Genomic DNA, 23,325 nt, shown 5'->3' on the forward strand with positions numbered 1-23,325 from the left:
ATTAGCCAAAATATTAAAGTGGTCTAATCAATATAAAAGTATGACTAAGGGCATATATGCCATGAAAGACTGATTGTGTAGATACCATCAGTGATATTATAATTTGATGAGAGGCCAAATTATAATTATCAAATTTGGGGTAACTGATGTCAGTTACCAATATAAGAGGTTATGGTTCCCATGTGTAGAGAGCAATGCGTACAATTTCGCTTTTCTCTTTATCCCGTCAGAAGAAAAAAATTCAGAGAAGAAAAAATGGCTCTCTACATTTGGAAGATCACACAACCAGTCTTCTCATCAACCTTCATCATCATTCCATTATGGCTAATCTAAGTACGCTTCCGCATTTAGTTTTTTATCATGATTTTGAGTATGGGAACACAAATGGGTTCTATTCATCTTTGTATAGTAATTTCTCTCTATATGAATAGAAAGCATGTGATTAGGATTGATAATTTTCTGTTAGAATCAAATTAGGCTAATTGATTGATTTCCAACAACACAAACTGTTTGATGTGTGTTCTGAAACACATGGAAAGGGAACGACAAACAAATTGTGATTTATGGGGTCCAATATTCAATTTTATTAATGGAAATGTTCGCAACAAATTCTTTTGTTATACCCCTTTCTTTCATTCTCACTTGTTTATCAGGCCACATATGATATGAGTATGACACAATATATCTTTGATATGCATTGTGACAATACTCACAGAGCAAGGAATCTGAAAAACATGCTAGCTATAGCTACATATTCAAGCTCTAAGTTAATGATTTCTTGTAGAATGATCATAGCATCTTTCTAAGTATTTTCCACTATTCAGTTGTTAATGGGATGACATCAAATTTGAATTATCTATGCTAGCCTTCTAGCAATTAAATAACTTTTTTCACAACTCAATTTCTGAAAGGTATTGTTGCTCACAATTGTTAGTGTCTCAAAGTAAAAATTCCTACCATAACATGAATTATAGTAAAAGATACATTTCCACATTAGTAGAAACATAGAAATAACAATAAAAAAATATATATTTTCCATGGAAGCAACCTCCTCTGAAGTTCAAACAATAAAAAATAACATTTTGCACTAGACCAATAACATTTTGTTTTTGTTGCTTTTGGGTTTGTAGATAATTGCTTCATATGACACTGGAAAGACACTTGTTTTTTATGCACATTTTTCATGCTCTATTCCTATGGTTGATGATAGCGTGCCCTGTAGGTGGGCCATGTCCCTTGCACTAAATTGAGATGCTTAGATTTTTTTTTCAATAACTTAGTATATTAATTGTCCCTTATTTTTTAAAATGATTCCAGATCAATGATGGATTGTTATTATTTTATAATATGATTATGTTTTTATCATATAAACATGTGTCGATCCCACATGGTTGAAGCATTCTCGCAAAACAGCGTGACCCTGACTGGTCTCCCTATGATTTTACCTAGTGAGAGTGACTTGACTTACTAGTGTATGGTTTGTCTTGTCATGTACTCCTAGGTGCACGATGAGGTTTTTCACTGACATGGTACCACATTGCATATAGGATTGAGTCTTAGTGTATATGTTGCATAACGCTTGTGTATTGATCAATATTAATTGATTTAGTGATATTGTGTTTTGATTCTTGAGTGTGTGAATGATGTGAAAATGAATGAGACATGTTGTGTTATGCTGTGATGTGATGTTACATGACAAAGTGGTGGAATGACGTGAGTTATGTTTAAGTTGTATTTCGTTTATATTATTTGTATATCTACATGCTGTCTTGTTTCTCTCTATTAGTTAGGAATGTGATAACTCACTCCCCGTGTGTGTTTGTGCTTGGATCTTGTGATGATCTCAAACTTTGTGTTCGTGACAGCAGATGACTGGGTGAATTACTTTAAGGAACCTTGTGATGAAAGACGTTGGGGCACAATGCTCTTATAGGATGTGACATTGGGGCATGAGTTTTGTTGAATTACATGATGTTTTGAGCCAAAAATGTTTCTGACAAGTTTTATTTGATAATAATGAAGTGAATGTAAGCCTTTTACCCTTTTGAAATGCTTTTATTTAAATGTGTTTTAAAAACTTTTAATTAATTATGATTTTTTATTCTTTTTATTATTAGTACATATATGTGTGGAGTAGAGGGTGTCACATCTACCGATATGTGAAACACCTAATGTTGATGATGAGGATAATGCAATGCATGGAGAAACTCAATTTCATGAAGGTGGTGTTGGTAATATTACATCATCTTTGATGTAATTAACTATGCATGTTGATGCTTCTGATTACATCAAAGATGATGATCGTTATTGGCCTTCCTTTAAAGATTGCATAGGGGCCATAGATGGAACTCATATTGCTTTACATCTTCCTACATATAAGCAATTGCCATTTTTTAATACAAAAGGATATACAAGCACAAATGTCATAACTGTATGTGATTTTAAAATGTGTTTTACATTTGCATCGTATGGTTGGGAAGGATCTGTTCATAATATTTTCACGGATACTCTTCGAAAGCAAGATCTAAGATTTTGTTATCCTCCTGAAGGTAATTTTATACAACTTTAATTATTTTATTTTAATTGATGGTTATTTTTTTACAATATCCCTAAGACATATTTATGTATTTATAGGTAAATATTACCTTGTTGACCCGAGATATCCATCATTCAAAGGTTTCTTAGGATCTTATAGAAATACAAGGAATCATCTTCAACGTTTTAGATTGGCTCCAAATTTCAGATCTAAGATGAAATATTTAATTTTCATCATTCTAGTTTGAGAAGTTTTATTGAAAGAACTTTTGGTGTTTGTAAAGCAAGATGGAGAATATTGCAACACATGATCAGTTTTAAACTTGAAACTCAAATCTCTATCATATGAGCATGTTTTGCACTCCATAATTATGTTAGAAGGATAGATTCAATAGATTTAGATATTCTTGAAAACTTAGAGAATGTTGAAGCATTACAAGCTACAAAGCAAAATTTTAACGATGAAGATCATAATGACATTCGTCATGAAGAATGGCAATAACCATTTCAAGCAGATGTAAGATACATGGAAGAAATAAGAAATGTTATTAGAGATCAATTGTCAAGATGACTATGACATTAGTTTCTTTTAGGTATTGATTTTTCTATGAGGTAATTTTTAAAATAAAAATATAACAACAATATTATTAATAAACTCTAGTGTAAGTTCATGCGTAGAATCAATAAAAAGCACGAAAATTTGGAAACATTTCATTAATAAAATATTGTAATAACATAGTTGTTACGCTAAAAAAATAATGTTTGGAGTTTTCATTTATCTATTATTCATATTTGAATGTCTTTTTTAATTAAAAAAAATGGACATATAACGCATGTATAAAAAAAATGATTTTTGCTAAACAAATTATTTCGTAAGTGCTTATAAGGTCTTTTATGTAATTTTGGAATAAGAAACACTTCTCCACTTGTCATATCCAAACAAGTTAATAATCACTTTTAATTAAAAAAAGTAATTTTTTTTATAATTGTAACCAAACATAAATACACATTATGCTTTTGTAAAATCACGTATACATAAATCACTTGTTTTAAAAGAACTTATTTTAAGTTTAAACAAACTCCCTCAATATTCGGATTAAATGAAAATTTCCATGGTTTGCACGTATTTGCTTTTTTTCTTCTTCATTGAATGGAACTAACATGGCAATATGGCATGGAGACTGATGTGTTCATTGAGATTCCATGAAATTAGTAGCTTCTAAAACTAAGCAGTTTATAGCATATTGTGTATACCAACACTGCTATGTACCCCTTTGGCGTTCTCACTCTTAGAAGCTCATGAAAGTTGAAGTACCTTGTGTCACACAAACCCTCTTCCTTGCAAAACACAACATTTTGCTCACTAGAACTACACTGGAATACAGAAGATTTAAAAACTCTTCGATTTGAACACTGAATGACGATTGAAAACCAATATGTATCTCTAGAAAGTATTCTCTGCAGACTCTCTTCCCTCATCTGGTTCATGTGTTAAAAATAATTTTCTTGCTCGTCCTCCTGCTCTTGTTCACGTAATATGATATATTCTGTCTGGGTTTTGTGTTAGATTCCTACATTTGCTCTAAAATTCGTCTGTAATTATATTCTTGTTCCGTATTAGCGTTCATTGTAATTGTAACCTCTGGACATTTTTCTATTTCTTTAAAGTTTATGCACATTATTAGCATATTTTTTTTATACAAATATCATGACTCTAACGCCAGCGACTTTCCTTCATTTGATTGATTTAATGGAAGAATCCGTAATTAATAAGAATTCCGAATTGAAAATAATAATAGTTATTGAACTCTACGAATTACTTCGAGATTTCTTTTTAGGTCTTTAATTGTGTTCATACAATTTTGTAACCCCGTGTTCATAAGAAAATTTAACACTTTAAGTTAGAGTGTGTAACTAATTTTTGGCATGTCAAAATTGAAACATCCAATCGATTTCCATTGTTGTAGGAATTAAGAAAAAATAAACAAATAGAGAAAACATAGCCAATTAGTTGGCATTCTCTCCACATTTATCAGTCTTCTAGTGATTTATCAATGGCATCAGTTCAGAGCAACGTTGTATTCTCAGATATATGCAGTTCCTAAAAAAATGCAATAGATAAGATTTCCTCATATTTCTCCATATTTTCTGCTCCCCCAAGGATCTACTGGTTCAGTGAGGAGAGGTGAGAAAAATAAGAATTACAATGGATGTAAATATCAAATATTACATTAAGAAATCACATACAATGATAAACACAATTCAACAAAATCTAGTCAATGGCGTTGCTTTCATTCACAATATCATTTCAGTGCACAGTAGCATGAAGATACTCGATTGATACATTTCACAGATTAGTAATGAGATTTTTCAACAACTCGGGTATGAAATTTTAGTAAAGTGCATCTTTTACCCTCAATCTACTCATAACTACGGTACAGCCAAAAGCCGCCATGCCAACATTGCCGTGCTCCAATTATATCACATGCCCCGTAAGGATCGTGTCAACATTGTCATTTTCATCACAATTCACAATGCGGCAGGTCTTGAGAAGAGAGAGGAAGAAGGCTTTACTACTTAGTTTGAAGTGCTTCACCAAACGCTAGGCCCCAACCACCAGCAAAGTTGCTTCATCTTGTCATCACTGCTCAACAGGATTATGAAACTTTTACTTTGGCCTTCGATGCTAAGTACTTCCTATTTTCTTGCTTGTACCTTTTCCATTCTCGTAAAGCAGCAAGGAGGACATGCATAGTAACTGGCAGAAAAAATGGCTGCAGGGATAGAAGGAAAAAAGAATCATGACAATCAATTGCAGCTTAAAATTGTGTCTCAACTTAAGTTCCATGAACTGTTCATTGACCTCATTTTAACAGCAAGAGACAGTAACAACAAAAATTATGATGTTGGTGAAGAAACAGAAAGAATTTAGATTTACATAAAGAACAAAGTAAAGCAACTTTCAAATAAAGGCTAAAGAGAACATTCAATTCAAGCTTCTGTAAACGACATCTTTTTATTGATACCATGGTTCTTCCAATATCTTAATATTTAGATTTACATAAAGAACAAAGTAAAGCAACTTTCAAATAAAGGCTAAAGAGAACATTCAATTCAAGCTTCCATAAATGAAATCTTTTCATGGATACCATGGTTCTTCCAATCTCTTAATATTTACTTCTTACATGTATGATAAAAATCTTGTCAAATTAAACAAGAATCATGTCAGATGCATAATCCGCATTCCTAATAAAGCATGCCAAAATGTAAAGATGACCATGAATATGGAGTAATCATCTATAGGTCAAGTGTATCAATCCAAAGAAGCCGTCCTATATAACCTATAAGGTATAGAGAAGAGTTCAAGGACAAACCGAATAGATGGCAAAGCAGTGCTCAAATGAATAATAGCTTATGGACATAATTGAAGGATGAAAAAAGGCATCCTCTGCCAGAGATCTTGATTGTCTTGATGATACTGACAAGAGATTAATCATATTTTAGCAGTAGAAATCAGGCAGTAATCATCACCAAAGTTGGTAACAAGCTTTTGAAATTAACGCAAAGTCTATGAAAAGTGTACCAGCTGAAGCATTATATATTCCAATAGATGCATTACTTTGAGCAAATTTTGCAGCCTCAAGAGAAAACTTAACCTGCTCGAAGACCATCAGAAAATATTGAGAAGAAAAGGTATTCCACAACATCATTTAGAAACTAAAGATTAGACAAAACATTTTTGTATCAATTCATCAGGAAAAGTGATTATATACAACCGACTGAATTATATTAATACAGCTGAAATTCAGAGTACCATGTTTTTTTACCAAAATCTGAAATTATATATCATAGACTTAAAGATTTTTGCAACTAAAGGCAAAGGAAAAAAACACTATTTTACCTAAAATGAATACTAACACATACACTAAATCCATAAGTTCAACACCCTATCACCTAATAATAGCATATGATGGACATCATAAATAGTATCATCCAACATAAGTCTAAGAATCAAGAAGTGTTGAGTCTAACAAATCACCTGTTTTCCAATCTCATCCATGATAATCATCCTTGGCAATGATTGTACCTGCATGGAATGAAAGTTTGACAATATTTGAATAAACAGTAGCCAGCTAAAGTTTGACAATATTTGAATAAACAGTAGCCAGCTGAAACAGACTGATGGAGAAACTTAATTGGCAAACATACCAATCTAGAAAGTGATCCAAGCGTAGTAGCACATGAATGAAGATTAAAGCATATATGCTTCCGTGACAAAACATCCAACTCCCTACACACAAGTCCCCACAAGAATCACCACAGAGTGATTTAATACTTACACAAAAAGAAAAGAAAATAATCATATACACATGCACACAACAGAAATGTAAGGAATTGTTGGACAAATGGTCTCAATAACTTAAGATGGAGGTGAATTAAGTTTTAAAATTTTTCCACTAATAAACTTTAACCTCATTTTTAAATGATAGACTTCGAATGCAGAAGAAGAAGAAGAAGAAGAAAAAGCAATCAATTTAACAATGTTCTTTTAAACATGCAAGACAAAACTAATTGCAATAACATAAATGAGATAAAGGAAGAGAGAAATGCAAACTCAATTTATACTGGTTCGACCACTTCCCGTGCCTACGTCCAGTCTCAAGCAACCCACTTGAGATTTTCACTAATTTTGTAAAACTCCTTTTTACAACTTCTGAACACCCAAGGAATCCATTTCCCTTGTGTTCAGGAAACTAACAATTCAAGAGACAACCATTCTTTTGATTACAACTAATTTTCTGAGATAAACAGAAAGATTTCTCTCTTTTAGATTGAATGATACAAATTGAAGTTCTTGAATAAACTCTCAATAGATTTGCAAGTGTTTGCTCAAGAGTTGTTGAGAGAGCATTTGGCAATGAAGTTCTCTTAGAATATCTCTTGCTTTTTGAAGTCAGACACACACATATCTGTAGGCCCTTCGTGCCTTTTCAAAAATGATTTGAAGAGATGTGTCTTTTCAAAAAGTTTTTTCTAAAATTCTTCACTGGTAATCGATTACAAGTTTCTAGTAATCAATTACACAGTTATATTTTGAAGGGTCATGACTTTTCAATTTGAATTTCAAGAGTTTCATTACTGGTAATCGATTACACATCAATGATAATCGATTAAACATTCAAAATTCAAATTACAAACCCTTTTAAAAAACTGATTTGCAAACTTGTCTTCTGGTAATCAATTACACTGCTTGGTAATCGATTACCAGAGCCTTGGATGTCTTGGAAACACTTTGTTTTGAGGCAAGACTTGATCTTGAGTTAATCTTAAAGCAAGACTTTGTTTGTTGAAGCAACCTTGCATTAATCTTGAAGCAATGCTTATCCTTTGAAGTAACCTTGTTTGATTATTCTTTGACATCATCAAAATCATGTATTCATACATTCACAGGAATTTCCAATTATGCCACCATTCCAAGCTAAATGTGTAGCTTTAATGGCATCAAACAATACCATGTGGTCTAGCGTCAATCTATTAATTGACAACTACAAGGCTATCAAGTCACGATTCATAACGTAAATCATCAAGATAACTTTTTAATCATGATACATATAATGAGTCTTAAGATTCAGAGACACGTAAAAAAGAAAGCATAAAACATATATAAATTATGTATAGTGCTCAATGGGGTGATTTTAAACTAGAATTCTGACAAACAGAGAAATATCTCACCATATGTCCATATGCCATGTCATAAGTTAGAAGGAGAACAAAGCATTTATATAGCCAAATAAAGTGCGCATAAAGCGAACAAGTGACCAAGTTAAGCCCTCATTTTAGAAGAATGAAAATAGAGCAACACAACCAACCTAAAGGATACAGAGAATGAGTGAGTGACTATGTAAAGTCCCTATTGTATAAGAAAGAAAGAAAAATAGCAATAGAATAATCAAAGAGGGGTGCATGTTGGACTCAATAAATACACTGAATTCCTAATAAATTATAGAAATAATCTGGTGTTTTAAGCCAGATATGAGTACAAACTTCAACAAATACAAGGTTTCCCCCCAACAAGAAGTTTCCTCCCTCAAAACACTAGAAATAACAATGTGACACCTTGTCTTATTATAGTATGTGACACCACCTATATATCATTATAACTGTCAAACTAGCATAGAACTGACTAATAAAAAATTAGTACAAAAATAACTGCTTAATTCAGGGCTTCCTATCAATGCCTCCCAAGTACAGAAGCAGCTGAAATAAGGAAACTGTACCTTTCATATCAACATTTGAATTTGGTTCCATCAATTTAACCCTTTCAAATTCTCCTTCTCCCCCTTCATTTCCCCCCAAAATAAACACTCTTAACTTCCTTTCAGGACACCTATGGAGTGGCCCAAATTGTTGGCTACATGGAAAACAGCAATCTTCGTCTCTTCTTCTGACACAATCTTGATATGGCAAATATATATCAATTTCTTACAGCTAATAGTAGTATCCAACTAATGCTTTATATACCACAATTCTTCTGAGTCAGACTTAATCATACTTTTTTTTATTTACAATCCATTCAATTTGGAACTTAAGGGAGTACATAATCAATTACAAAAGTATTCAGTTCAATAAGATTTTCCCCTTCAGGACATATGCTCACCACAGGAACTTGTGAAAATAAATAAAGTTGAAATATAACACTCATCCAGCACTTCCATTATTGAGTTAAACACAAGTAGCCAGTATCAAGCTTTCAATATATCTTAGTAGAACAAAACAAAGAAAAAGGACTATTATTCTTACCAGTACTTCATAAAATATGTAGTTAATAATTTCTGTAAAGGGTAGAAAAAGGACTATTATTCTTACCATTCTGTGAAACCTCTTTCACTGCCTAGGAGAATAGATGTGCCTGACTCACCAACATAAAGGTTATCTGACTTCAGACCAAGGAGTTGCCGCAACTGCCCCATGAGAACCTCAAAAAGCTTCAGGAGATCCTGTTTTAGAATAGGTATGCTTCAATGTTTGGCAAGAGAATTTATGATAATCTACATGACTGTGACTATATGTGCATGCCTAGATTAGCTTAATATGGAGAAATAATGCCATTTTTTTCCCAGCTTTCTGAGAAGCAATTATCGTCAAACATAGAGTGCCAACTAATGAGTCAAAGGCAAACCTGGGGAGAAATCGTATGCCTAACTGGATCCATACTTTCAAAATCTTTTATACAGCTTTGGGGATTCCAGACAACAACACCTCCCCACATCTGCAACATTCCAGAATAGGTGCTCCATAATGTTAACAGACTTGGTAATTATAAGATTATAATACAAAAAAGTGCATAAGGAAATTTTGGAGGTAAGATGAATAACTGGAGATATAAAGCCGTTAGTTTTAGAGATCTCCCCATTTGGAAGCTCCAGTTGAAGTGGACACTCCTTTGCAGATGGTATATACCTGACATAAAGAGGAAGCTTAAAATGTAAGCCTGTCTTACAGCATAACATAATAAACAAGCTGGAATCAGACACTTGAGAATATGTGTATCAGTAAGAGAATGAGTCAGAAGTAATTTCATTTTCCCCCCATTTAACACAAAGACTATATACAGTATAATGAATAAAACAAATTCTATGTTCAGGTTTGTGGCAAACAAAAAGTAAATAAATGTAGGATCAAGTTAAAGTAATATACACCACGAGTTGCAATACTTTTGACCTTCCTCCTGCTGCAACAGAAGTATCCAAGTGCCACTCATTTGAATTCACCTGTTTCAGATACAAACATTCATGTCATAAATATACTATTATAATATCTCACCAGATAGGAGAAACATTGAAAAAATAGGACAAGGAAAATAAATAAAAAAATAAAAAAAAGACAGCAGAGCAGGTTTCCCATAATAAAGTATATAACTTGAACCAAATCTAAAATTAAAAAGAACTCAGACATAACTTAAAAGATAAAGAAAGCCCTGGATGATCAATATACCACCATTTTATAAGCTAGACATCATGCTAATATGTCATGTGCTTGTGCGGAAACTTACACCATTTATCCAATTGATAAGTTTGCAAAGTTACAATTTAGACGTAAATACATGATAGTTGTATCCAAATAAACTGAATATTATAAATGATAATTCAAAGCCTTAGATAGAACATACGAAGAAAGGAAGATCCTCGGTTCTAAACATGTGGCTTCCATGCTTATCATCCCAGTAAGAAAATGAAGACTTTGGTGTATGGTACAAAACCTGCCAAATAGGAAGAACAATAAAGCATTCAATCTATGGTATCCAATGACTCTTGTAACTGTTCATTTACGAGATTTCACCTGGCTTTCAACAGTGATGTTTGCTATAGGTTGTAAAGCCTCAATCACTGGTCGTAACAAAGTCTCATCAATTTCACGAAAATTCCTACAAGATGATCGTCACAAAAACTTCAAATTGATACTATTCAAAAGATACATAAGAAAATATTCCTGACCTGACAAGCAAAGATGGACCTACATTATATAACAGGTTGATTGAATATTTAACATCAGCATGATTAATCTTTGCCTTTAACCCACCATAAAATCACCAACATCAGCATGATTGAATATTCAAGAGTCATTGGTATATTTAACATTTACATTCTCTATCTGCCCCAATTTTCAGAAGTACATATTTTACAATTACACTACAGTTGCTTTATTGGTTCATGAAAATGCACATCTATGTACCTAATCTTCAGAAGTGTCAACATGCTAACAAGTTTTCCTACTAAGTCATTAACTTTGCAAATATTTCGTCCCTCCAATAACTAATTTGCATAAATGAAAACTTGTTTCAAGCACCAGTGGAACACAAGCAGCACCTTTTACAAATCAAATCATATACCAACTCTTTATATAACACAAACAAAACCTCAATCATTCCATTTCACAATTCATACCAATCATATATCCAATCTCGAGGGTCTGCATTGAGTAAACTGAAAGAGAGAACAATCCTCCCATCAGCACCAACAGGCATAAACTCGCTGCGAACTGAACCCTCCACGTCCCCGCCATTAACAAAAACCTTAACAAAAACCTCAGCCACATGCAACACTGCCTCCTCCTCCTCAACCCGCCCCACGATCCACGCATGCCTATACTTCCCCACCACACTCCTCACCTCCCCCTCTTCATTCACCACCACAACGCTATACGCATTCCCTCCTCCATACTCACTCACCACACTCTTCACCAATTCATCAGCATCCTCGTCACTACCTCTCAGCTTCTCGCCAAAATCAAACGCATTAATGTCTCCCCTGTCCACCGCCACGGCAACAGAGTAATTACCACCACATCCGCCGCAACCGCCGCCGTGACTTAGGTCCGACATTTTCCTCGCGATCGTGGCTCCTACATCGCCGTGCGAAACCTTGAAATCGAAATCGAAACCGATGAAAATGGCTTGAAAGTGGCATGGGAAGGACAAGGGTTTCGATTCGATTTGGGAGGAGAAGGCGTCGATTCGATCGAACGGGAGCGGCGCGCGGTAGATTTCGATGGATTTCCACAGAAGAGGAAAACCTGCAAACACCAAAAATAAATAAATAAACAAATAAATAAGCAAAATAGTTGAAGATGAGAAAAGAGTGTGTGAGAGAAGAAGGAACCTAGGATGAAAGAGAAGAGCACAGTGACGCTGATGATGAGGCGTTTGACGCCGGGTTTTGTGTTTCGCGTGGTTTTCAGGTCAAATTCTGGCGTTTGAGTTTGGGTGTTTTCTTCGGCGGATTTTGAAGTTGATGGCGAATCGGAGATTTCCGCCATTGTTGATCCCAGGTTTTGCTAATTCGAATTCGTAGGAGCTTCAAGAGCACATGTCGAGTGGTGGAGGTCACTCTATATTAGAATACAAAACTTATATAAACTAAAGGTTGTGATTTATTAATGCACTAGCCGTCTTAGCTCAGCTGGTAGAGCGCGTGGCTTTTAACCACGTGGTCGTGGGTTCGATTCCCACAGACGGCGATAGTTTATATTTTTTTTCTGGAAGTCATTGTAAATTAATAAACATGAATTATTTTAATTTATTTATATTTATTTTGTAATCAAATTGTATGAATTCTCTTCAAAATCATTATATAATTTAGAAGTGATTAATTTTCGTTAAGAAAATGTATAAGTGGTTAATGAAACTAAGTTTTTAAAATTAAAAACATGCAACTGAATTTATATGAACTTGTATAATTTAGTGCACTTTTCTTTTTACTCTCCATGTTATTTGATATTAAAATTTGAATTTAAAATTAAAATTATTTTTAATTAGTATATTAATATGAAGGAAACATTATTTGAAATATATATATAACATAGTTTGTAATCACGAATTTTGTAATTAGCTTAGTTAGTTAGCTAATTAGTTTTATCTTTTACAAATAAATACAGCTTATAAATGCAATTGTGGTATCTTTTCTTCTGATCTCTATATCTTGTTGAATCTTAAAGTTTTATGAACAAATTTAAATTTAGTCATTGTGAGGAAATAAATTTAATTTTGTATCAATTGTAAAAACTTCTTACAATGGGTTACCCCATAATAATCGAGACCACCCATTTAAATAACTATGTATCCAACAATTAGGGTGAGTTTTTCACCACGAGAGACTTAGTTAGGTCTCCCACACTAGCAAGAGTCCATGAATATTATGATAAAGTGTATAATTTATCTTCGCTTTTGGTACTTTCTTTGATAGCAAGTAGAAGTTTCCGACTTAGTGCTTTAGGTACGTTGACTTTATCTGCAACATTGTCTTGTCTACTTTATTTTTGTACCAATATGGTCTTTTAACATATGAGAATTTGTAAACATTTTTTTTTTTGTCTTTCCTTACTTAGACAAAGACTCGAGTTTGTAGTATATGCCATTTTGTCTTTAAATCTTTGAAATGCTTCTAGTTCTTGTTGATTTTCTTATTAGATGTAAATTTCAGACGAAGCTTGAGAATGTGTTGACAAAAGAAACGGGTTTCAGAAATACCAAGTTACTTAATGAAATGTTAGGACCATATGTAGTTTGGACAAATCATTAAACTTTATCATATACTAATTAGTCTTTTGCCTTATTTGTTATCATTATAACTAAGGGTTAGATTGTCTTAGACTAGTAGACTAATTTTTAGTCCTTATAAATAGTCTTCTTTTATTCTGTAGAACAAGACTAAATTCTGAATTATTACTAACATTTATCCCCAATCATGTAGAGCAAATTAAAAATGTCTAATTTCATTACGAATACTTTGCGAGTTCTTTTTTTTTCTAAACATTGTCTCCATTTATTGTAATTGTGCTTATATAAACAATAATCCATTTTTACTCTTCCTTTCAAGCACTTGTGTTAAAGTGTTGAGTTTGAAGAAATTTGTTTAAAGAATTTTTTGGTTAAAGTGTCTAGAAAAGTAAAGTTAAACAAGAATTGCGCATTGACCGACATGATTCATTATAATTGTGTTGCTTGTCAATAAAAGTCTTGGTTGAACGCTAAGGAATGAACATAGTATCTTGATGAGACCAATAAGTATAAATATTTATTGTATTCCTTTTTCTTTCTCTTACTCTTTTATATACCCTGTTAGATTTTGATTGGTGAGGGGTTAAAAATTTAAGATTTTAGATAAAACCATTTATATGTGCTATAGTTTATATATAATTGTTATTTTAATATATTCAAGTGAGACGATAATAAATAAAATATGAATATTTTTTACTTAAAAGACAATTTTAGACACTAATTTTGCGTGAAAAAATAATAGTGATCATGTTGATTTTTATTTATGTAGTCATTGTGTTGATATTTGATATTTTATGTAATTAAACATATATATATATATATATATATATTAATTATGTAAAATAAATATTAAATTGGACAAAAAAAATTATTCTTATAAATTCAATTTAATTTTTTATTTTTTTATAAACAAATGTTCTCCTTGTATGTTATATTTTATATAGTTTATATGGTAAGTTAAGTTTAAAATAATCTTTATATTTTTCATGTAAAATATTCATCCTCATTTGTTATTTATTTTTATACTTTCTATGATCATAAAATAAAAAATTCAAAAAATTATTTAAATTAGGAAAGAGACAACTATAAAAAATTACATTCAAATTTTATTTATTATAATGAAAAATATAAATTAACCACAATAATTTGAATATTAATGTAACTTTAGGTAAATTGTTCATCCCGTGAATTAAATATAACATTTTTACTTGCTATTATAAAAAATAAAATAAAAAAATAAAAACTTGCTAAGTTTGGTCTGTCCAATGGAGAGGAGTGTAAAAAAATTTATTTTGTTCCAGATTTTATTTCTCTTAAAGTTATTGCTGATGTAGCGTCGATTTCGTTCTCTCGTGATAATAATATCTCTTTGTTGGAGATTTAGGCCCTCCTCTTCACAAAAAAAAAAAAAAATCATCTTTTACTTTATGTAAAAAATTTATTTTAATATATTGACATATGCATATTATAAAATAAAATTAAAAATTGTCCAGTTAGAAGAAAATTATGAATAATTTATATAAGTTAAAATTAATAAATAAATAATAAATAATTATTTGTTTAAAAATTAGTTTTAGACACTAATTTTGTGTGAAAAAAAATAAAAGTGATTATATTGATATTTGATTTTTGTTATTCAATTAAATAAATATTAATTGTTTAAAATAAATTTTAACTTTGATTGGACAAAAATATTTAGTAAAAAACTTTATCAATATGAAATTAGACTAAATTTTCAACTTTTTTTATAAAAATATTTATACCCGTATGTTATATTTTATATGGTAATTTAAGTCTAAATTTTTATTTACAATTTTAATTAAAATAATCATCCATATTTTTTATACTTTCCATGTTTGTAAAATAAAATATTCAATAAAATATTTAAATCAAGAAAGAGATAGCCATAAAAAAAATATATTGAAATTAAAATTATAATAAAAAAATATAGTTTTACCATAATAGTTTAGATATTAATGTAACTTTAAATAAATTATTCATCCTCGTGAATTAACTAAAAAATTTTACTTGTATATTTTTAACTATCGTACTAAGACAATAAAAATTAATGATAAATAAAAAGATAATAAAAATTTGAAAAATGATATTCTTCTACAATATTTTTAAAGGAGTGAATACGCATTTTGATCTTACATTTATTTTAGTAGTTTCTATCTTTTTTAAAATGTAAAAAAATAATTTATCTTTATATTTGTCTGTTGTTCCAATAAATCTTTAATGTTAAAATTCAATTTTTACCGTGGCACGTTAAATTAAATGTGAATAAATTAATCTAAATACGCATCAAATCAAATGCATAATTGCATTCCTTAGGATTGAAAAAAGAAAAGTGAGGAATATAATAATAATTTATATAAACAGCACGCAAGGTTGATTAAGGAGACGAAAGGAAGTGAAGTGCAGTGATCATTTTGTTGTTGGGTGCTCATCAATGCCAGCGTTCACCAATTAGTCCCTTCGGCGAGACCCCCCAGTCCCCCACGCGCCTCCGTCCCCATCTCCGTCTTCGTCTCCGCTGCCCCTTCCCCCTTCATCTCTTCCAACCTCCCTCCGCCCCCTCCCCTCCCCAAATCCTCCATCTCCGCCTCGCCCCGGCATCGCCACCTCCGGGTTTGGTCCCGCCCCCAACACGCTCACCGAGCCCGTCTGGGACTGCTATTCTGCTTGGGACCCTTCTCAGTTTTGGGCAGCCAAATGCCTATTCACTCTGTGACAATATCATTCTTTTTCGGGGTGTGGGAGGCTTTAACTCTCGACCTCAGGATAACTCAAGCTATGAGACCTATGCGATAGCCAACTGCACCACCACTACACTTTTGATAAGTTAGTTTTCGTAACTTATATAATATTAAATCAAAGCACAAAGGTACACTTTTTAACCTTCGAACAAGAGAATGACGAGCCATGTCAGCTTACTTTCCCAGCACAAGTTAACATGAACAGATATATTTTTAATCAATTTAAACGCGGTTAAATTTAGTTTTTTTTTTAATTTTTTTAATTTTTAGTTTTAATTTATAGATTTTTTAAAAAGTTTCTTTCTGCATTTAATAATGATGACATATGTTATGAATGATCAAAGTTCTTAGACTTCGAGGACTAGACCTCCCAAGCACAAATTAAAAGATAAGTATTGAGATTGAAATTCTTGTTGCCTTCTTTCATTAGATGGGTATTTATAGTGGATTTACAATAACAGAATTTGTATTTTAGTGTGGGTAGGTCCTAACAGAAAGGGAATATTTCTAGTAATGGCAGACAAGATCAAGGGCTATTCCCTTGATATCCAACTCAGCAATTTCCAACTCAGCAGGTGACAACAACAATCATCAACAAACACTAACGGCTACTGAAATCCTTAAGGTAGGTTGGTGCTCTGCTCTTCCTCCTTGGTCTTGCTCCTATGTTGCTATCATTCCTCGCCACTTTTGAAAGCACCTTATCCTCAAGGTGATAATCTGCTTGCAGCTGGTCCCATTTCTCCCAAGTCATATCTTCCGGCGAGAGTCCTTGCCACTACACAAGTACCTCTTGTTCAAAATCTTTATTGCGGCGGGTATTTAATATGGCCAAAGGTTGGATCAGCAGGTGGTCATCCTTTGAAAGCACTAGTAAAGTGGTGGAGTGTGGGCTGGTATCGAACTCAGTGGAGTAATATGACTTTAAGAGGGAGCAATGGAAAACCGGATGTATTCGGGCTTCCTCTGGCAACTGCAATTTGTAAGTTGTGGATCCAATTCGTTCAACGACCCGGAAAGGCCCATAGAATCTTTTAGCAAGCTTGGAGTGACCACTGGATTGACCCGAGACCGAAATTTGTCTGTGTGGGCGAAGTTTGACCAAAACCATATCACCAACTTGGTATTCAGCTTCACGGCGCTTTTTATCTGCTAAATACTCCATGCGATTTTGAGCTTTCTCCAATTTTTTCTTGATTTCTGTGAAAATAGCCTCACGATCAGTGAGCATGACATTAACAGCATCAATGTTAGAGTTCTCTGCCAAATATTGTGAAAAGTTGAAAGGCTTCTTCCCAAATGTGATTTCGTACGGGGAAAGACCTGAGCTTGAGTTCCAAGAGGTGTTGTAAGACCACTCCACCCAACCCAGTAGCTTGCCCCATGAGGAAGGCTTCTTATGAACGAATGCCCGAAGGTATTGTTCAATCACCCGATTTAGGACTTCCGTTTGACCGTCCGATTGAGGATGATAAGCATAGCTTAATTGTAACTTGGTACCACCACTCAGGCAAAAAAGTTCCTGCCAGAATTTGCTGAGAAACAGAGGATCGCAGTCTGAAACTAAGCTTCGTGGCATGCCATGGAGTTTTCCGACAAGGTCCATGAAGAGGATGGCCACCGTGTACGCCGTATGATGAGTAGGAAGCATGCCTAGGTGGATTCCTTTCAAAAAAACGTTCTACAATGACCAAGATGGTAGTATTACCGCGGAATGCCGGCAGCCTGGTGATGAAATCCAGGGATAAGTCCTCCCATGGCCGACAAGGTACCGGTAGTGGGCACAACAGTCCTGCCGGTCTTCGGGTCTCATATTTCGTGTGTTGACAATCTATACAAGAAGCAACAAATGTTTCCACATCCTTGCGAATGCCCTACCAATAAAAATTCTCGGTCAGATGAGCCAATGTCTTCGCGACTCCCATATGGCCACCTGTGGGTGTACAATGGTATTCCTGTAACAAAGTGTGCAAGAATGGTAAGTTTGAAGGAAGCCATATACGGCCTTTATGAAGAATGAAGTCCTTGGTAATTGAAAACTCAGGATTTTGGTCAGGGTGGTCCACAATGCTTTGTCGAAGCTGGATGTAGTCCAGAAATTGATCCAGTTGAGCCTTGAACTCCTGCAAAAATGTTAAACATGGGACTGATAAAAGCAACAATGTTTCAGGAGTTGGTTATGACAATCTTGATAATGCGTCAGAAACAACATTGGAATTGCCAGAGTGATATTGAATGTTGTAGTCGTAAACCATAAGGCGCGCAAGGTACTTTTGTTACTCAGGTGTTTGAATCACCTGGGTAAGTAACTCTTTCAAACTGCAATGATCAGTGAGGATGTTGAAGCGCTGGCCAAGGAGGTACTGGCGCCATTTCTTGACGGCGGTCGTAATTGCGAATAATTCACGAACGTATGTGGAAGCACCAAGTAGCTTTGGTGGAAAATTTTTGCTGAAGTAAGCAATTGGGTGGCCCTGTTGTGATAACACTGCACCCATGCCCGTGCCGGACGCGTCCGTCTCCACCGTGAAAGGAAGGGTGAAGTCCGGCAACCGAAGAACAGGGGTTGAGGTTAGCATCTGTTTAAGAGTAGCAAAAGCTGCACGAGCATCTTGGGTCCACTAAAAAGGTTCCAATGTGAGAAGCTTGGTGAGAGGTGCAACAATTGTCGCGTAGCCACAGATGAATTTTCTGTAGAATCCCGCGAGTCCCAAAAAGCTGCGAAGTGCACGCGCCGATCGAGGCTTCGGCCACTATTGAATAGCCTAAAGCTTGGCTAGCACTGGCTCGACCGTGCGAGAAGAAACCACATGCCCTAGGTACTTGACCTGAGGTTGGGCAAATATGCATTTGGCTAACTTCAAGACGAACTGCTCCTGTAACAACACCTGAAAAGCTTGCTCTAAATGAAAAACATGATCTTCCAGTGTAGCACTATAAATAAGGATATCATCAAAAAATACAATAATGAATTGACGAAGGAAGGGGCAAAAGATGGTGTTCATTGTGGCTTGAAAAGAGGAAAGGGTGTTGCAAAGCCCGAAAGGCATCACCGTAAATTCAAAGTGCCTATGGTGTGTGCGAAAAGCTGTTTTGCTTATATCCTCTTTGGACATCAGGATTTGGTGGTATCCCTGTAATAAGTCCAACTTTGAAAACTTGGATGCACCCCCTAATTCGTCTAACAATTCATCAATTGTAGGTATCGAAAAATGATCCTTGATCGTTAGAGCATTCAATGCTCTGTAATCAACGCAAAACCTCCAGGTACCATCATGCTTGCGTACTAACAACACAGGGGAAGAAAATGGGCTCGTGCTAGGCCTAATGATTCCTTTCTGCAACATTGAGCTAACTTGAGATTCAATTTCAGCTTTCTGATAGTATGGATACCTATATGGGCAAACATTAACGGGTTCAGAGTTAGGAGCCAAGTGGATATGGTGGTCTGTGGGATGTGATGGCGGGAGGGCTTGTGGGGATTGGAATAAGGAGGCAAATTTGTTCAATAAAGAATGAATTTTTGGAGGGTAGGTGGATGGAGATGTGGTGGCAGATGGTGGTTCTAATGGTGTAACAGAAAGAAGAAAACAAGCACTGGCCCCGGCGGTTCGAACTAGGCATCGAACTTGATTGACAGAGAAGGGTTGGAGCGTAGAGGTGTCTTCACCTTTGAATCCGATGGTACGGCCCTGGTGCATGAATTTCATTAATAGAGTGGTGTAATCTGTTAAGATGGGTCCTAATGATCGTAGGAACTGCACCCCTAGCACTATGTTCGCACCACACAATGGTAATACATGGAGGTCAATGATGAATTCAACGCCCTGAATGACTATCGGAACTGCGGTGCAGATTTGGTTGCAATGGAGGTATTGTCCATTACCAACCATGACCTTGAGAGGGGTGGTGTCACAAGGAGAAAGGCCCAGTTCCGCAAGCATGGCATCTTGGATGAAGTTATGGGTACTACCCCCATCCACCAAGATCAATACCTGTTTGGAAGCCACGAAGCCTGAAAAACAAGATGTTTCTGGAGCTAACGGACCCGTGAGAGAGTGTAAATTAACTTGGGCTTCATTCGGATCAGTTGGGTCAAGCGGGTCGGGTGATAGGCCCAAAGACACAGCATCTTCAGTGGACCGCTCCTCATCATCTACAATAAGGAGGTTTACCCTAGCCTGGCAACGATGGCCGCGATGATATCGTTCATTGCATTTGAAGCAAAGTCCTCGCTCCCTGCGGGATGCAAGCTCTTCTGGTGTCAGGCGTTTCAACGGTACCAACGAAAGTAGTTGCGCAGGAAGGCCTCTCGGTGAGGGAGGGAGCGAAATCTGGGTGTGCGTTTGTGGCACGGTCGAAGTGGAAAAAGAAGGCACGCGACTGCGTAAGGCGCGTCTTGTCTCTGCGAGCTTCTTCTCCTGTAAGCGCACAAGACCTGCCGCCTGGACCAGCGTCAACGGTTGCAACGCCTGGACCTCGCAGCGAATGTCGGGATTCAACCTCGAAACGAAGCAGCTAAGAAGGAAATGTGGAGGAAGGCCCACCACGCGATTTGCAACATCCGCAAACTCTGAAAGATAAGCTTGAACTGTGGTTCGCTGTGTCAATTTGAACAGGGTGCCGGTGGGATCCTCATATTGTGAGGACGCGAACCTGGTTTGTAGGGCATGGAGGCAACCTGCCCAGGAAGAGAGTTGGCCATTGTCGGCCATCCATTGGTACCAGACCAAGGCACAACCATCCATGTAGAAGGAGGCGATAGTGAGCCATTCATGGTCAGGGGTGTGATGATATTAAAAAAATTGTGTAATTTTGAATATCCATCCTAAGGGGTCCGAGCCATCAAATCTAGGGACATCAAGCTTTACACGGGGAGGTTGCGAAGAAGGCAAAGATGATGGAATATGGGGAGAAGAGGTGGGGGAAGAATCAAGGGATTTAGAGGTGGAAAGGGTAGTGATAAGGGTGTCCAATTTGGGGGTCATGTTCTGGAGACATTTGTTGAGGCTCATCTGGTGTGTTGTAAGCTTGGCTATGGCATCTTCCAATTTGTCCGAGGAAGATTTTGAATGATTGTCTGCCATGAGCATGAAGCGAGAGCACCAAAATGTTATGAATGATCAAAGTTTTGGACTTCGAGGGCCAGACCTCTCAAGCACAAATTAAAAGATAAGTATTGAGATTGAAATTCTTGCTGCCTTCTTTCATTAGATGGGTATTTATAATGGATTTACAATAACAGAATTTGTATTTTAGTGTGGACAGGTCCTAACAGAAAGGGAATATTCCTAGTAATGGCAAACAAGATCAAGGGCTATTCCCTTGATATCCAGTTCAGCAATTTCCAACTCAGCAGGTGACAACAACAATCATCAACAGACACTAACGGCTAGTGAAATCCTTAAGGTAGGTTGGTGCTCTGCTCTTCCTCCTTGGTCTTGCTCCTGTGCTGCTATCAACATACATGTGGACAATTTGTATAACAATTTTAGAATAAAAAAAATACTGTATAACAATTTTAACATGTCTAGATGTATATCACAATTATTTTAAAAAAATCAAATAATTTCAAAACTAGTGAAAACCTATTAAACAGGTGGAAATCGGTTACAAAAATGGTGTGAGAAACTATATTTTTCAATTTTTTATTTGTTAAATTAAATCTGAAATATTTTTATTTTTATGAGAAGGAAAATTTGTACGAGTGTGCAAATAAATTCGCTTGATAATGACTATAAGAAAATAAGTCTAATTTTTTATCTAGCAATTCATTTATGCATATAAAAAGGCAAAAAAAAAAATGTCAGGACAATAGCATTTGGAAGAGATATGTGTATTGTCAAATATCGTTAGAGACAAGTCCTTCAATAATGTATATATAGCTATTACTCATGAGGTACAGATCTTGCCACAAAGGTGACCCAATTCAAAAACCATTCTAACTTAACAAGAATGCTCTTTGCATCCCGAATACCGGCCATTCGTCTCACTTTTCTCAAATGAAGAAAGATGGAATGCAGTTGTACCATCACAGAAAAGTCTTCCTTAGTTTACACAATAACCCTTTAGCATTATGCAGTAGGGCTTAACAACAGACCCAAAAATTGATGTCACAATAACCCCTGCTGCTTCTGAGAACTTTGAGAAAAGTGATGATGACAGTGTCGAATCAGACGATGATAGTGAAAACCACGGTGATGCAGACGATGATGGTATTGACGAGCCTGATGATGAAGAGGAAGAAGAAGCGGCAGGTGGCAAAGAGGAGGATGAAGAACACAACAGTCTACATGGCACTAAAATTACTAACAATGCACCTCACTAACGACGTTACTTCCAAATTTAACAGCAAGGACTATTTTGCAACACTTATGCAAAGATGGAAACTATTTTTTACATTTCAATAGGATAAGGACTAATTTGCAAAATGACTACAAAGACAGGAACCAAAATGCCTATTCACTCGTTCTTAAAGGTACAATTCTCATTGATAAGTGAGATGATTATTTATCTCTTAATCTCAATACATTTTATGGTAGATATATTTGTGTATAAAATATGTTTATCTCTTACATTAAATGAGATTTTAAAAGTGAGTGTATAAAATATGTTTATCTCTTGCATTAAATGAGATTTTAGAAGTGAGTTTAACAAAAACAATTTGTTTATCAATACATTAAGTTTTTAGGTGAAAAAATAAGTATAGTTTGAAGAAAAAAATGTCACATTATTAAATTAACAAATTAATAAATTAATATATTTGATCAACAAAATCAAAATCTTAACATAATTTATCTAATCACCAAAACACGACCCACGAATAAAAAAAGTCATCAAACAAAGTAATAGTAAACCCAAGATCTTTAGCATTTGTGAATTCCAAATAAGCCTACCAAGAATGTTTGCCCTGTAAATTCATTATGATATGGAAAGAATCCTCTAGCAACACAAAAACCTTAAACAACCAAACTA

At 34.8% G+C, this 23,325-nt stretch overlaps 2 protein-coding genes and 1 non-coding gene across 3 annotated transcripts; 1 reads left to right on the forward strand and 2 right to left on the reverse strand.

The window, feature by feature from the left end:
- Positions 1-4,721: 4,721 nt before the first annotated feature.
- On the reverse strand, positions 4,722-12,384 carry LOC114397674 (GPI transamidase component PIG-S-like). The gene is made up of 13 exons (XM_028359845.1): positions 12,195-12,384; positions 11,481-12,108; positions 10,876-10,960; positions 10,706-10,795; positions 10,234-10,307; positions 9,912-9,996; positions 9,716-9,805; positions 9,403-9,533; positions 6,745-6,826; positions 6,575-6,622; positions 6,119-6,191; positions 5,910-6,013; positions 4,722-5,309 (listed from the first exon to the last, which is right to left on the reverse strand). Exons 1-13 carry the CDS (start codon positions 12,349-12,351, stop codon positions 5,193-5,195), a joined length of 1,764 nt encoding a protein of 587 aa, XP_028215646.1. The 5' UTR covers positions 12,352-12,384; the 3' UTR covers positions 4,722-5,192.
- Positions 12,385-12,479: 95 nt separating this feature from the next.
- TRNAK-UUU lies at positions 12,480-12,552 on the forward strand. Its single transcript has one exon. It is a non-coding gene; the product is annotated as a tRNA-Lys (tRNA).
- A 6,563-nt stretch (positions 12,553-19,115) lies between these two features.
- Positions 19,116-21,098, reverse strand: LOC114397223. Its single transcript, XM_028359319.1, has one exon. The coding sequence runs from the start codon at positions 21,096-21,098 to the stop codon at positions 19,116-19,118; it is 1,983 nt and encodes a 660-aa protein (XP_028215120.1).
- Between the last annotated feature and the right edge of the window lie 2,227 nt (positions 21,099-23,325).

This window comes from Glycine soja, chromosome 18, assembly GCF_004193775.1.
Source record: "Glycine soja cultivar W05 chromosome 18, ASM419377v2, whole genome shotgun sequence".
Taxonomy (NCBI): Eukaryota; Viridiplantae; Streptophyta; class Magnoliopsida; order Fabales; family Fabaceae; genus Glycine; species Glycine soja.

Bases quoted from the DNA above. Each gene is read 5' to 3' on its own strand.
- LOC114397674 (XM_028359845.1), bottom strand. From the start codon at position 12,351: ATGGCGGAAATCTCCGATTCGCCATCAACTTCAAAATCCGCCGAAGAA. The intron at 10,961-11,480 runs GTATGAATTGTG...ATCATCTTGTAG, and splicing joins CGAGATTGGATATATGATTG to GAATTTTCGTGAAATTGATG. The intron at 9,997-10,233 runs GTATATTACTTT...TCTTTATGTCAG, and splicing joins AAAGTATTGCAACTCGTGGT to GTATATACCATCTGCAAAGG.
- LOC114397223 (XM_028359319.1), bottom strand. From the start codon at position 21,098: ATGGATGGTTGTGCCTTGGTCTGGTACCAATGGATGGCCGACAATGGC.